The 16,952-nt window shown below is 36.3% G+C and overlaps 1 protein-coding gene across 1 annotated transcript in view; it reads right to left on the bottom strand.

Moving 5' to 3' along the window:
* The window catches only part of LOC117794122, a 44,691-nt gene that overhangs the window by 3,596 nt on the left and 24,143 nt on the right, over positions 1 to 16,952 (bottom strand). The window contains exons 6-13 of the mRNA XM_034634607.1: positions 4,350 to 5,006; positions 3,999 to 4,285; positions 3,853 to 3,939; positions 2,655 to 3,063; positions 2,492 to 2,591; positions 2,326 to 2,424; positions 1,939 to 2,259; positions 679 to 1,611 (exon numbers count right to left, since the gene is read on the bottom strand). Of these exons, the coding sequence (XP_034490498.1) occupies positions 679 to 1,611; positions 1,939 to 2,259; positions 2,326 to 2,424; positions 2,492 to 2,591; positions 2,655 to 3,063; positions 3,853 to 3,939; positions 3,999 to 4,285; positions 4,350 to 5,006 (2,893 nt within the window). The remainder of the gene's footprint in view (positions 1 to 678; positions 1,612 to 1,938; positions 2,260 to 2,325; positions 2,425 to 2,491; positions 2,592 to 2,654; positions 3,064 to 3,852; positions 3,940 to 3,998; positions 4,286 to 4,349; positions 5,007 to 16,952) is intronic.

The raw sequence follows: 16,952 nt of genomic DNA, 5'->3' as shown, positions 1-16,952 counted from the left end.
GTTTAAAAGTCTATTTACACTGAGACCGGTATGACGCCGTAACGAAAAAAAGCCGGTATAGAGCCCTTAAATAGGCCTTTACCATACAAAAATTGGACAGTTAGGTTAAAATATAAAGGCTTTTAGGCAAGCCCGTATCATTAACGCCGTCATTAACGGCGATTTTTTGGACAAAAGTTGGCAGCCCTGGCTAAAAATTGATTAAAAATCGATTTACCACCACAAAAAAGGCCAGTTATTATTTGAAATATTTTTTGTAAAACGTCAATTCCTGATTAATTTAATTATGCATTCAACTAGTCTTCGGACATACATGATGGATTTAAAAACAAACTTTATGTACAATTTATAATAATTTTAGTAATGAGCAATTTACAATTTGACAATTAGACTTCAAAATATCGGCCTTTTCATTAGTGTAAACGACTTTCGCCGTAAGCTAAGGTTTTTGCTACCCGGCCTCAATGAAAATTGACTAATTGCTAACAATAGTAGAAAATTTAAACTATTTTGATTTGCGAGATTCATAGACATGGCTCTTGATGCTGATCTAGAATATCGATACTCTATAATGTCTGTTACATTAAATAAACAAAATATCCATGTATTCCACGAGTAACAGATATATGTATGTAACAAATGACCTTAGATAAGTAATGGATATTGTTGTTCACCCACCTGTGTCACAAGCAGCTCGACAATGCGACATTGATGCTTCATATCCTTGACAGCCGTTTCCAGGGTATCGTTTGGGGTACGAATAATGGAAGGGCCAAAGATAATGGCCAGATTCTTTGGCTCCATGCGATTCACCTCGCAATTATCGCTGACGCGGCACAGATGTCTAATGAGATGCTTCATTGTCTCATAGGGATGGCGGGGCAGGGATTCAACAATTTCCCTTAGCAGCACAATGCGCTCCAGACCCGTCTTTTTGTCCGCCTCAATGAAGTTGATATAGAAACTAGCAGGCATCAGTGCATCCGGCAGACTACGTATGAATAGCTTCAACAGACTGCTGACCACATTGACATCCTCCCATCGATCGTCGGTGGCACAGCTCTCGAATTGAAAGTCCTTTGTGTTGACCAGCTCGGACAGCTCGGAGATGGCTGCCTTGTTGCCGGGTATGCGATAAATGCCCACCACACTCAGTCCCTTTGTTTCCACAATATTGGTGCATACCTCCACCAGATGCGGCACATAGGCATTGTTCTTGGACATGGGACACGCACGCAATGGCAGCCCAATGGAGCCGCCCGTTTTATTGCCATAGCCCGAGGGTGAAGCCAAGTCTGCATGGGCGACACCACCGCCACTGCCACCGCCCCGTCTGAACAGTAAATCCTTCCAGTTCTTGGACTTGGGTGAGCCCAAATCCTTTTCTGGCACATTCTTATGAGACGATGGCTTGCGTAACTTCATAACCGGTGATATCGAGTCACTTGTGGCAGCCGCAGCTATAGACGCCGCCGCTGGTCCCTCCACCAATCCTCCGCCCGAGTGCGAGCTCAGTGGCGAGCTGTCTGCAGCGCCAGCGACATCATCTAGATAACTGGACGTGGCAGCGGTTTTCTGTGGCTCCGCCAGCTGCTTGCCCGCCGGTTGCTCCTGTACAAAATTATATAAGAATTAAATATATGTGAATTAATTGAAAATAATAAACTTTTTCTAAATTTCAATTTCTGATGTATTAAACAGACGAATATGACAATATTATATACTAATATTATATATAAAATACATACCAGCTTATCAAAAATTATTAAATATTGTTATTTGTTCAATACATAGCAGTTTTTTATGCAAAATACTTGGAATTATTTTAATTTCAATTTTTATATTAATTTTTAAAGTTATATTTGTAATTCCTGACATATACACTTAATGAGCACTGCCATGACTTCATACATAATACTGATATAGAAGAAAACTCACGTTGTCATCGTAGTTGAGGCTATCCTTCCACTGCAAGAGTCCAAAGAGACGCTTCATCTCATTGCTGCTCTTGGTCTTGAAGAGAATCTCCGTGTACGGACCGCAAGATGGAGCCGTTGCCGCTGGCGTTTGTGGCTCGGCGGCGCTGCTGCTTCCTGAAGAGGTCAGCTTGTCGTGGGCATCGTCCAGATTAAGTTCGTTGCCCAAAGTGGCCAAGTGGGCGCCGCTGGCACTTGGTTTCGATTGCATGCGTATTAAGAACTTCTTCTTGTCCTGCGACTCATCATAGAATTTAAAGTTTCTAATATCCAGCTCTATCACCTGTCCCAGCAGAGATATTAATGATTAGTATTGTGAATAGCATTGGCAAGAGTATGAGGTACTTACATTGTGCTCCGACTTGCCATGGCGTCCGGAGTAAATACGGAGCAAATCTCCTTTGATCTCCAGTTTCACCTGACGCCACGAACGATATTCGGACATGCGCTGATGGATTGAAATATTTGATGATTGTTTTCTTTTTTGTTGGTCTTTTTTTTAAATGGTCGCTTACCTTGCCATTGATGCACGATGATTTTATCTCAATCTCCGTCTCAAAGGCCTCCAGTTCATTGGGCACATATTTGCCATTCAGCTCGGCATCAATGTGAATGCTGCAATTGTGATGTTTGCAATTGATCTGCAACTCGACATGGTAATTTCTTGAGAGGACTTACCTGCTGCGCATGTCGCTGTTCATGGAGGCGCGCCGACTGCCGTGGTGTGTGGACAAACGGACATCTTCCAGTCCATTGGGGGTTTCAATGAACTCATGGCCACCACCAGCGCCGCCAATCACATCATAGGTGGGATCGGGATGCTCTTCAACCAGCGCCTTCGTTTTGTGCGGCTCAACAACCGCAGCTGCTGCTGCGGCGGCTGCAACGGCAACAACAGCGGCAGCAGCAGCACTCGCTGGAGTTCCGTCCGCCGCCGGATCCGGATGATACTCTGCCTCATTGTTGGTGGCACGCAAATACGAGATGCGACGCATCGGTTTACCCTCGTCAAAGGAACTCGATGCCAGCGGCTTATAGCGACGCACAACGCTCCCCGTTCCGCCTGTTGTCTCCACAATGGCAGCGGCTGTAAGAGTCATGAAAGAGATAATAATGAATTGGAAAGACTATATTTATATCATACCACTTGGCGCTTTTTTTGAGACGGTTCGTTTTAAAAAATATAAAATTAAATACATTTATCAGCTAGGTTTGTTTTCTTTCCTAACAAAAGTTATGGGAAACTGTCAAAAGACTATATGACTCAAGTATAGTATGAGAAGTGGCTCGAAAATGGAAACCATTTAATAATATTTATGTCAGTTTGAATTTCAATTGACGAGCAACAAGCTTTGAAAATATCGATAGTATTTTATCACAAATTGATAATCTCTGCCAAAAAATGTATTAAAATAAAATATGACAAACTCTTCTATATTATTATGGAACAGGTTTAAAAGTATAAGTCTATTCTCACAAATTGAAAGTAACACGGATTCGAATTGCACAAAAATTTAATAATTTATTGGTCACTAGTGTTCAATTTGGTAGTTAACTATTGAAAATTTGGCGTTAAAATAAAAGAAATACAATTAAAACTCAATATTTTTGAGAATTTCCATTGCTTTGAAATTAGTCGGTATACAAAATGTTTTACAGTACAATATATATACACTATATTTGTCTGAACGATACTATCGCAATACTATTACTGCTATCTAAATATAAGTTACTCTCTTATTGATATTTGTCTATTAATAGCAATAGTATAGCATTATTTTTTGCTTTGCAATCAATCAGTTGACAAAATGCACTAAAATTTAATGTCTAAACAAAACTATCGCAATACTATCGCTGGTGTAGAGATAAAACTTACCGCTACTCTCGGCAATATCCGCCAATGTGGCAACAGTATGCGAGGAACTGCTGGAGGTCTGCGGATGCTCTGGCATATTGCTATACTCTGCAGGTAATTAAGAAAATGATTAGGATTCTGATTAAATGCGACATGGGCAAACTTACTGCTCGGTGTGGAATCGATGGTGGCATTTGCCAGTGTCGCCTTGTGCAGTTCCATGCGACTGCTGGTCTGCCCATCGACGGCGCTGCTGCTGGAGTTGCTGCTCTGCTGATACTTGGCCTGCATCTGATGGAGCGGATGCTGTTGCAGGGATTCATAGAGAACACTTTGCTTTTTGGCAACTCCAATGGAGGCGCTTGCCGATTCGGAGGCGGCATTTGTGTTGATTGACAGCGGCTTGAAGGGATCAAAGCCCTTGGACATGTGCGATACCAGTTTGCTTTCAAATCTAACAATATGATGGCAATTAAAACATAAATGTAACTAACAATTTGGACAAGTCATCAACTTACACTTTGTTGGTCACGCCCGTCTCTTGCAGCGTCTCAAAATAGTCCAACTCCTTGGCGTACTTGGCACTGTTGTTGGCAACGCTGACCGACACCTGTCGCTGCTGGGACGGCACAGCCCCTAGAGGACGTGCCACAAGTTTACTGCCTGCATAGCTATTATACATGTCGTAGCCAAGAACAACCTGCTGTTGCTGCTGTTGTTGTTGTTGCTGTTGTTGTTGCGGGTGATGTTGTTGCGGGTGATGTTGCAGTTGCAGTTGCTGTTGCTGTTGCTGTTTAAGCAGCACTTGATGGCGTACACGTTGTGCAGTGACTCCAGTTCCTCCACTTCCACCACCGACTCCTGGTGGTGTGTGCGAGGGGAAGAAATGCTGCACTGGCTGCTGATGCGGTGACGATTGCGAGGCGTTGCCGTTGGAGGAGGAGGCGACCGAAGCAGAGGCGGATAACACACCGGAGGGCAGCGGCGATTTGAGAAACTCCTCCTTCTGTTTAATGGACTCGCGCAGTCGTATCATCAGGTCGCTGTTATCGGCGCCGCTGGCATTCACTGCGTACAGTGCCTGACTCAGGGCCACTGCCGATTTCGGTTGGCGCGTGGTGGGCGTGGTTGCTGTTGTGCTTCCTAATACTGTTAGATTTGGCGGCTGATTGGCACTGCAAATACAAATTAAAATCAATTATGTAGATTCTACTGTGTATAAATAAATATAAATATCAATCAATTATGAAATAAACTTTCTCTTAATAAAGAAGTTCTTATTCTTTCATTTAAAATTGCATTTCCGAAGTGGTTTTGAAATCCTTAAACCAATTCTGCTTCAAAATCGTGGGACAATTGTGGAAAATAAATTGTCCATGATCTTAAGATTAAGATCTCTCTAAGATTATTCTTAATTGAATTTTTTTGCTTAAGTTATTAATTTGCGAATTGAGTTTTAAATTAAGTTTTCCCAAATATCTTTTTATACCGTAACCGAATAGAAAATCTCTGTCAAGAACCGAATACCAAAACATTTGTGGTAAAGTTGCTAGGTCAACGAGTTGTCCAACTTCCAACTGTCATAACTTGATAAAATCTGACCCGATTTTCGAGCGGAATGTCATTTTGATCATGGTTTGGCCTCTAAATTTATTCTGCATTTAAATTTTGTTCATTTAAAAAATTTTATTATTTTCGACCAAGATTCGATTTCGATGCTAAGGGTCCCCCCTTTGAAATTTCGAAAATTCAAAATTTTAAATCTCAAGTTTTCACTTTTAATCAACTCCTTATATAGTTATTAGTATAAAACAACACTTTAAACTTGATTCTGAGACCTTTCATTTTTTTGTAAAAAGTCATGTGAAATTGAACAAAAATTTGGACTTATTATGTTAAGTGGATAAGTCCGCAGTATGACCAACTTCAAACTGTCATAACTTGATCAAAACTGAACCGATTTTCAAACAGAATGTCATTTTAATCAATATTTGGCATTTTTATTCATTCTGCATTTAAATTTTATTAAATTCTTTTAAAAAAATATTTTTCTCTACATTCTACTAGATATTGATTTCGATGCTAAGGGTCCCCCCTTTGAAATTTCGAAAAATCAAAATTTAAAATCTCAAGTTTTCACTTTTAATCAACTCCTTATATCGTTATTAGTATAAAACAACACTTTAAACTTGATTTTGAGAGCTTTCATTTTTTTGTAAAAAATCATGAGAAATTGAACAAAAATTTGGACTTGTAAAGTGGATACATCCGCAGTATGACCAAGTTCAAACTGTCATAGCTTGATCAAAACTGAACCGATTTTTAAGCGGATTGTCATTTTAATCATTATTTGGCATTTTAATTCATTCTGCATTTAAATTTTATTAAATTCTTTTAAAAAAATATTTTTCTTTAGATTCTACTAATTATTGATTTCGATGCTAAGGGTCCCCCCTTTGAAATTTCGAAAATTCAAAATTTTAAATCTCAAGTTTTCACTTTTAATCAACTCCTTATATCGTTATTAGTATAAAACAACACTTTAAACTTGATTCTGAGACCTTTTATTTTTTTGTAAAAAATCATGTGAAATTGAACAAAAATTTGGACTTGTAAAGTGGATACATCCGCAGTATGACCAACTTCAAACTGTCATAACTTGATCAAAACTGAACCGATTTTTAAGCGGAATGTCATTTTAATCATTATTTGGCATTTTAATTCATTCTGCATTTAAATTTTATTAAATTCTTTTAAAAAAATATTTTTCTTTAGATTCTACTAATTATTGATTTCGATGCTAAGGGTCCCCCCTTTGAAATTTCGAAAATTCAAAATTTTAAATCTCAAGTTTTCACTTTTAATCAACTCCTTATATCGTTATTAGTATAAAACAACACTTTAATCTTGATTCTGAGAGCTTTCAATTTTTTGTAAAAAATCATGTGAAATTGAACAAAAATTTGGACTTGTAAAGTGACTAAGCTCCGCAGTCTGACCAACTTTAAACTGTCATAACTTGATCAAAACTGAACCGATTTTCAAGCGGAATGTCATTTTGGACTTGATTTGGCCTCTTAAATCATTTTGCATTTAAATTTTATTAAATTAAAAAAAAAATATTTTCCTCTAGATTCTACTAGATATTGATTTTGATGCTAAGGGTCCCAGTGGGTAAATCAGCAGACTGACCAACTTCAAACTTTCAAGCGAAATATAATTTTGGTCATGATTTGGCCTCTAAATAGATTCTGTATTCAAATATATTTTTAAATTCGTTAAAAAATAATGTTTTTGCCCTAGGTCTGTTTATTTCGATGTCATATTCATTATAAAATGACATCTTAAAATTAGAAAATGTTTCAAAATTGATTTGCTGTACCGTTACGTACCGATACTGATATCGGAACCGAAAGAAAAAAAAACAGAAATAGAACCTTTTACCGAAATAGTTATTTCGGGACGTATCGGAACCGAAACCGTAACCTATATTTGTTTCGGTTTGATTCCCTGTTTTTTATTGTAATAAATGTGATGAAATGTCTGACATTTCAGAAACAACGACATTTCGTTTGTTTGTTTTCAAAAGCAATTCGCAATCAACATCTCTAGAGATTTGTAGAATATAAATATGCGTAGAGCTTTTATATTTAATTTAAATTATTTTAAAAATATTAAGTTTTACATTAAAGTTTTGCTTTAATTAAATCCAAGTGATTTAAGTTAAAATTCTTTTCTTTTTTAATTTTTTTTTTTTTTTTGTGGTTTAAGTTTATTTCTGGGAGGTTGTCCAGGTGGTGCTATCTATGATACTAAAATACTCATTGCAAGCATTTTATGGGAACGCGCTGGCACCTGATTGCCATACCGAATAAGGTCGCTGCTCGCTGGAATTGAGGCAGTTTGGCGCGTGCCGTCGACGTCGGCGTCGCTGCCGCTGCTGCGGCTATGGATTATACGGCACGTGAAGAGATCGGGAGTTAATCGGATTTGACGTCGTCAGCTGATTGGGTACGCTGGTCACGATGACTGGCAACGAGCAACGACTGTTGCCAAATACGAGTAAGCTGCGCAATTTTGGGCAAACAACAAATAGTCACGCCCCCTTGCGCCCCCGCTGGAATGCTGGAACGCGTTGCATTCGTGAATGTGTTATTATTCATTACACTGTTTGTTTATAAACGATTGTATTTGCTTAAGAATTTTGTTTGAAGCATCTCAAATGCAACGGATCAATACGAGATCTTTATGTCGTCGCCTTGGTATACAGGTGCTCTTGGCCCCGTCTATAAATAATGGCCAAAAACAACCGGTCAATGGAGGAATAGAGAGAGAGAGAGAGATAGAGAGAGAGAGGTAGAAGAAGGTGCAACTCCATGACGATAGTCAATTCTCAAACAATGCAGCATTTGTTACTGACATTTGTGACTGTCAACCTGTCAGGTGGCATAATGACCATAACCATGACCATGACCATGACCATGACATGCTCCCACACACACACACCCACACACACACACACACATACACAGTAGTTGGGATGCTTGTGTTTGTCACAAAGACAGAATAAAGTGCACTCAACAGTTGATCGAAGTAACAAATTAGATTGTTGCTCAGCATCTAAATAAAGGCAGGCATCCAAGTTTGCAGTAAAAGGATATACTATGCAAAGGATATACTATACTCAAGTGCATCCTGCCACACAGCGGCTGCTACTTGCAACAGTTTCCAGTTGCCAGTTGCGAGTTGCCAGCAAGTTCCTGGAATGTGTATCAATTAGATTAGCCTTGTTATTACCATGATTTCCCTCTGAAAAATTGCGCTAAGTGCTTAGCTATAAATAGTTGCAACCCCACTTAATAGACGCCACATAATTGGCAAGGATCTTAAAGGTCAGCAAATACAACCGACACTCAACGTTTATTTTGTGTGTGTATATGTGTGTGTGAGGCAGGTGCAAGCAATATATATATATATATTCTGATTGAGTTGCAAGTTTGATGCTCCAACGGAAAGCAGCGTATCTGTGTATAAATATTGCGTAGTCGACATGTTGGCCAGTGCAATGATGCAATTATCTAAAGTAATCAACTTTCGCTTTGTGTGCTTTTGATATATTAAATAGATTATTGAACTACAGCACTTTCACAAACACTTTCTTACAAGGAGGATTTACATTTTAAATAACTAATAGACTAAGACTCCTTTTTATAAGTAAAATATATTTCACTTAGTTTACTAAAACCTTGAAAAAATGGTTAATAAAAGTTTAAGAGCATGCGAAATTAACACTGACTATATATGTCCTCAACATAAAGTAAAGTAAAATAAATCAAAATAAAATTATAAGTAAAAAGGAACTACTATTTAGTTCATCTAAAAATGGAAAATTGTTAAAAGAATAAACATACAAAGATATATAGTGACCAAGGAGCAAAATAAAGAATATAAATTATAAGTGTTCTGGGATGATGTTTATATTAAAGTGACTACAACTATATAAGTACTATAAAAGAATAACAAATAATAACCAAAGAGACCAAACTAAAAGTTAACTATGTAATTATTGCTTGAAATATGAAATATGGATTTAAGAATGTTAATCAGAAGAGAATCGCTATAAAAATAATACAACAAGTGACCATGACAATATATTCTTTTGAGATTAAAGTAAATTAGTTTACATGTTAAACGAAATTAACTGAAACGAAACTTGGCAGAACTTCAACTGTGTAATTGTCGTTAATTTTAAGTGACCATGGAGAAAATTTAAGTGATCAAGTGACCATGACATTGTAAACTAAAGTGACTGCAAATCAGTTGATTAAAGTAACGAATGGTAAATATGAATACAATGGCTACACCTTCAACTGTAATGCTGTAAATAATGTGACCATGGAGGTAATGATACTGATACACAGCAGAAACTGAAGTGATCATGGATAACAAGTGGTTGAAAGTAGTGCAAGTGCAAAAGAAAAAAAAAAAACCAGGAACAACACAGCAAGTTGAAGTGACCCTGAAATACTTCCTATACAAATGAAATGTGGGAGGGGAAAATAAAGCTAATAAAATGCAGCTAAAGCATTGGCATTAGAGAGAATGGGAGAAGGGTGCGGGGGCGGGGCAGGGAAGGGGAAAGTTGCAAGAAAATGTTGATTGCAAGCAAATTTGAAAACGGGGCAAAATACGAGTGTATCTAATATACAAAAATACAGATACATATAACGTACTGTTATCTATGCATAAGCTCTTTGTAAAAAAAAAAAGTAAAATAAATAAATAAAATAGATCCATTGACACAAGTGATTTCACACACGACACGAATAGCGACTCTATTGTGCTGATTTGTTATTGTTGTTGTCGTTGTTGTTGCTGCTGCTTATCAATAAAATGTCAGCAAAATAAATGAACTGTATCTATGGGGCATAGATATACTAACGATATATATATATATATATATACATATATATATACAAGTGTGTTTGTGGAATTTCGCGCTTTATTGTCTGCTTGTAGTGTTATTTTTGCACTGTCTGTTCATTGTTATATTTGTTGCCTTTGTTGTAGTTGTAGTTGTTGTTGTTGTTATTGTTGTGGTTGCTGGTTACTGTCTGATTTGCGTTTTACCAACTCTTTTGCCTTTTTGCAATTAACAAGTCATAAATAAAAAAAATGTTGACATATTTGATAAGCCACAAAAGCTACAGGGCGAACCTGTCAACAGTTCACAACACTGCCATGCCATGCCCCCAAAATACAACAGTGACTCCCGCCTCTCTCTCTCTCTCTCTCTCTTTCACTCTCACTCTTACTCTCTCTGTCCCTTGCGACTTCTTCACTTGTGGAATTCGCATTGCATTCATTTGTTGTGCTTTTGGTATCGATTTCGCCGCTGCTAACGAAGCCGCAGCGAAGTCGACGGCGACTTCGACGGCGCCCAATGGCGACATCCATTGGCAGCGACGCTGACGTCGACAGCGCTGCCATTTGTGTCATTGTTTGGGCAACATACGCAACGGAAACGAACGCAAAACGTAAATCGCATTCAAAAATCACAAAATAAAAAAAAAAACAACAACAACAAATAACTAAGAAAACGAAACAATCGCGCATTGTTGTCTTTATCGTTATTGTTGTTATTGTTATTGTTGTAACGCATTGGAAAATCTGAAGACAAACTCTTGCTTTTTACAGTACTTGATTTTTGTTTTAACTCGAAGCTCATCTTTCATTGAAAATACTTGAACTCTATGACCGAATATGTTTCAAGGTTTCTTACAAAAACAACACCACCCACCTCTCACCCATTCACCTCACCCTCACTTTGCAGCCGCACAACAATTGAGAAGAATGTGTTTGTGCTTTTCTGATGACTTGATATGAGTTATCAATGGCAATCACACAATCATAACACGATATCAATGATAAGTGAATTTCAAAATCAATGAAAATTGAAATTTAACACATGTACATTTGTGCAACATTTGGTTATAAAACTCACATTGATCAAAATTTTATTATGCGAATCTTTCAGTCTGCGAAACGAAATCTACGCGCTCCACTCGCCATCAGCAACTAAACTAAAGTACAACCCAAAGTCCATGCGACTAAACTGAAATACAAATACAACAACAACAACAGCAACAACAACAGCAACAACAAATCCACTTTGTATGCATGTATGAAATTCATATTAAGCTCGCGACAGAAACGAGGCAGGGCCCCGCCGCCAATTGAAAAGAGCCCCCTAGCTATTGAGTGGGCAACCGTCGAACAAGTAAAACCCACCAAGCCACCGACGACCCATCGACCCACCCAGCCACCGAACCACCGACTGACGACGCTCTTCTTTTTTCATTTTTCTTTTTTTTTTTTTTATTTATTTTTTTTTTGTATTTTTCAGTTTTTTTATAACCAATTGTGCCACGCGCATAGCGCAAAAATATTTCATTGTACACACAACATACACAATACACAACGCACACAGAAATTTTCAAAATGGATGCGATGCAATGGGAGATGACAACGTTGGAATTAGGATACCAATCTCCACATACATCTGTGTACACTGTGCATATATGAGCACATATGCATACATATGCAAAAAGAGTATGCAAAATGTTGGATTTGTTAAAAGGAAACTCACAAATTTGATTCGAAAAACAGCACACGAGCAAATTACACTAGGCAACAAATTTGAAATGAATCATAGCTTAAACAACGCGTAATTAAAATAGAAAATAAAATGTATAAAATTTTGTTCGACTCATAGAATTATAAACAAAAAAAATCTATAAAAAAAAAAACTAAACAAAAAATCATCATTTTCGGAGTTTGAAAATTGATGTCTCTTAAACTACTGATATAAATCTTAAACTTTGTATTTATGAATTATAGATATATTCATTAGCTTTTAGAAAAAGTTAAGCTTTAAAAAAAAAGCACGAAAAAAAGCCAGAATTTTTAAAAATTCTAAAAAAAATTCTATAGAAAAAAAAATGTTTTTCGTCATATGGGGCCCCAAATCTATATAAAAAAAGTGGGTTTGGTTCTTGTAATTTTTTGGCTGTTGCCTAGTGTTATTAGAGATAGAGAGAGTGAAATATAGGGAGAGACAGTGTAGACAGTAGAGACAGAGATGGCAAACACTAGTCGATATCGCTATCAGTCATCTAGAATCTAGATGACCAAACATTCACTACCCTTACCTCCTCCGCAAACTCGACCCCCCCTGTGTTTTGGGCAAAATTGTCAGACAAAGTCCATCAAACAATTTGAATATGCACAGTGCAACATAGAAACTGAATTCAATTAGATACTATAATGAATATCTAATAAATACTATCTATTTTTTAAATTAATGAAATCAATTGCTTCTCGAGAAATTCTTATTTCAAATTAAAATCATTCTGTAAATATGTGTATATTTTGATCGCATCGATTTCTTGAATAAAAAGCGGTTCGGCCTGGTATCTTTAATTTCAGACTAATGTAAATTGTAATAAAATCTTAGCCTTAAGTTAGAGTCCTTAACATATTATTATTTATTTTATTACTTATAGGAAATAAGAGATAAATAAATAAATAACATGTTTGACATTTGAATATGACGAATCTTTTAAGCTGACAATATGAAAGAAGAATGTAAAATAATAAAAAAAAATTAAATAATTTGCTTATGTTAAATTAAAATCCTTTGAAACCTTCTTCCAAATTTGTTAGCTTTTCTGCATTGATTTTTCTACATCTAATTTCAATGATTTCTGTTCCAGTGTTCACGCCAACAACGTTGTCGTTGTCACTTTCATTATCCATCAATCATTTGAGTCAGAATCGAATGCAAACACGAATCGAAGCGCGTCGAAGGCATAAAAGGTCAATTGGGCGGCAAAGGACTCAAGTATTACGCCATGATTCTTTGTATTTAATATATCAATATCTAATATAACTATCTATCTACCTGCAGTTACTTAGATCATTATGTATATTTTGATACGCTACGTATCTGTATCTCTAATCTCTCAGTAGCTGTATCTATGTGCGCGATATTCACGCACTTGTCATCCGCATGGAAGCCAACGCATTATACAATTACAAACTCTGCATTGGCTCAAGTAGCCAATAATAATTTATATTCATCCTCGTCTCCATCTCCATCTCCATCTTCATTTCCATCATGATCATTATCTCAAGCCCTTGGACTGAGAGGCCAGTCTGAGTCTGAGTCTGAGTCTGAGTCTTAATCTGAGTTCGAGTCCGAGTCTCAATCTCATCTTCAGTTTGCATTTAGAGTAGATCTCAATCTGTAACTGAGCAACTGAAAGATTGTCTGGCATTGTCACTATAAGGTGGCGTGTCTCTCAACTTTTTTGTATGCAACTGGTGGGCGTGGCCAGGGGCGGCACAGCATGGACCCTATCGAGTTGAGTGCGTTCAGTTTTGTGACACAGGGCGAATGAATTGAAATGCCATTCACTGCGCTTGACTTTTATATTATTTTTTTCATTATACTTTTGAATTATATCAGTGTATGTCTGTGTGTGTGTGTGAGAGCGTGCGTGTTTGTGTGTGTGTGTGTGTGTTGTACAAAATTCAATTAAATTTGTCGTAATCATTTAACAATGGCGCATTAACAAATATTCGTGTGCAGTTGCTTTTGTTGTTATTCATTTACACTCAGCTTAAGCGGACATATATGTACATACATACATATGCAAGTATGTAAAACTATGCATATGTATACATATGTACAAATATATACGATTGCGATTTTGCATTTGCGGTTTAGTAGTTGTTCTTGTTGTTGCTCGATTAGTCAATGAGTTGACGTTGTTACCATATAAACACACACATATATACACACACACATATGAAATATGATTTACATGGCATACGGCAACAACAATAACGACTGCGACAAACGTTGCGTATACGCAATTGTTTGTTTGTTGATGATGTCGAAATGTGGGCGTCATAATGTCCACAATATACACTGAATAATTCGAAATGTGATTTGAATTTCAACAATTCTTGATACTGTATTGTTTGTGCTTCTTCTTCTTTTGCTGCTGCCATCTTTAATGGGTCACAAAACAAAATAAAACAAATACGAAAAGCGAATAATATAAAATATACACACATATGTATATATATTTAATGAGCGTAAAGAAAGTCAATTCCAAAAGTCCAAATGAGAGACAATTTCAAATTGTGAGTGTGTGTGTGTGTGCGTGTGTGTGTGTTTAAGTGGGTGGTGTCTCAACTGGCTTTTTAGCCACTTATCATTTATGCGAAAGTTTCTTGCAACAAGCAGCCAACTACTTTGCTAGCACGTAATTAGAAACGATAAATGCTAAACAAAAATAATTATAAAAATAGTATAAAAAAAAACAAGAATAAAATATACACACAAAAAAAAAATAAAATAAAATAAGACACGTGCCAAACAGTTAACATGGAATCAACTATTCAACTGAAACGTCAGATGATGTTTGAGAGCTCTTGACCCGATCATTTCTTTATTTCTTCATTTAACCATTCAGTCTCTGTGGGTGTGTGTGTGTGCGAGTGTGTGTGTGGGTAGTATTATAAATACTTAAAACTTAAAAATGCCAATTGGTTTATTGCAACTTCATTTCTGTTTTTATTTAACACGAGTACTCCGAATATTTAACGTGTATCGATGACAGTTATTCGATATATCAGCAAAGTGAATCAAATTACTTTACTAGTTTATTTTTCAATTGATTTACATGACATTAAATATTAACAACCCAGATAAATAAATACAAGTATCTGTAACAGTAATGCGATATTACAGCTTAGAGAATGGAGCTACTGTGTCAGGTTATCGATCGAACCGAAGTTTGCAATATATCAAAGTCATATATTGTACATACGCATGCTTGAAACCTATAGATAAATTTAACAACTAACATATGGAAAACAAATTGCGTTTGCATTTTTGTTTTTTTTTTGCAGTTAACTTATGGAACGTCAAGAAAACGTGGATGTTTAGATACCCTTGGAAACTTTGCTAATCAAATTTCTCTTATGATATAACGATTGAATTTTTATCAAAATCTGTCAAACAGTAATGAGCTAAGCTCAATTTTTAATTAAAAAGCAACCAGAAAAAAAAGTAACAATCCAAGTGATGCCACAACATAATTTTAGATATTGGTATGTTTTGATATGATTAATGGTCTGATTTATGCAAGCTCATTTAACAGCTCCAAAATGTGGTCAATACAAGTGTATATGGAAGTGGTCAAGATTTGCAAACTTTCGAAATGAAGCAGGGTATCGATATTTGTTCAATTGCAGTTGTACAAATACGCAAAAGTATCGTCTTCCAGCATCTGCGTTGTCTCTCTCTCTCTAGGGAATTGTCTATTGCTCCACATATTTTGTATAAACAGAGAATGAGGGAGAGAGTGGGAGAAAAGAGGAAGTTCGCCCAAATGGCCAATGGCATTTTTATGCATGTGTTTATTTTTGTTTTTAAAAACACGAGAAATATGAATAAATGCATCCGTCGTCATTGCCAAATCGAGACGCAGTCGTAAAGTCAACACACAAATGATCACCCGAGAAAATAGGAAACAAACGATGCCAAACGCAATTCCCACGGGATAGAATCGATCGAATCTTGTGTTAAGAAAAACATACTCTTAACTGCATTTTCCAACAAGCAAAGCACAATACTATCGACATTCGATATATGTGTATCCAAGAGGAAAAAAAAATAGAAATCAAAAAAATTATAGCAGACAATATTCTCATATTCTGGCTTATTACAATTGATTAACTTTCCCATTCGACATATAAAATATATTATAGTGTCGACATGCTAATAATGAGGTAATATGAATTATTAAACTTCTCTGTCGATATGTATTAAACAACCTCAGAATATCAGATCATAAAAGGTTTCTTAAAATAAATGACGATATTTGATATTTATAATTATAGAGTATAAGTACAAAGCTCTTACTCAACTGATAAAAATCAATACTCTGACAAGTTTGAAAACAATTGAGAAAACATGTTTCGATAGAGAATATATCAAATAGATTTTTAATAATTATTATTATGAATAATACGAATATTAAAACAATTTTCATTCAACACGACAATGACAATAAGACATGGATATAAATGGGAAAAATTAAATATTATGATGACGATGCCGGTGACGTTAATGATGATGATGATAATGTTGTTGATGAAATCATCACTTGGTAGTCAGAGCGACAAGCACATTTATCTGCTGTTGCTGCTGTGTTGTGGTGTTCTATAATTTTATAGGCCGTTGTCGGTCAAAGTATGGACTCATCATCATTAACATGCGCCTACATAGATGCACGCACACATACATACATACGAGTATGTCCATAAATCCATAAAAAAATGAAAAAGCAAACACACTCATATTTATGTACATATGTCTGCATGAACAAATTAATGACAGTGAAAAGTCTGGCGAGGAATGTGCGAAATGAGTACGACAAATGTGAAAAACTCGTGCTGGACATTAGCTAATAGCGATGGAGAGCCTACAGATAGATAAATGGCATTCCCTCCATAGGGGGGAAAAGTTCTAGTATACAGAGTTC

Source organism: Drosophila innubila, chromosome X (genome assembly GCF_004354385.1).
Source record: "Drosophila innubila isolate TH190305 chromosome X, UK_Dinn_1.0, whole genome shotgun sequence".
Classification (NCBI taxonomy): Eukaryota; Metazoa; Arthropoda; class Insecta; order Diptera; family Drosophilidae; genus Drosophila; species Drosophila innubila.
The sequence above is the reverse complement of the archived record's forward strand: the minus strand, read 5'-3'. Positions and strand labels throughout refer to the sequence as shown.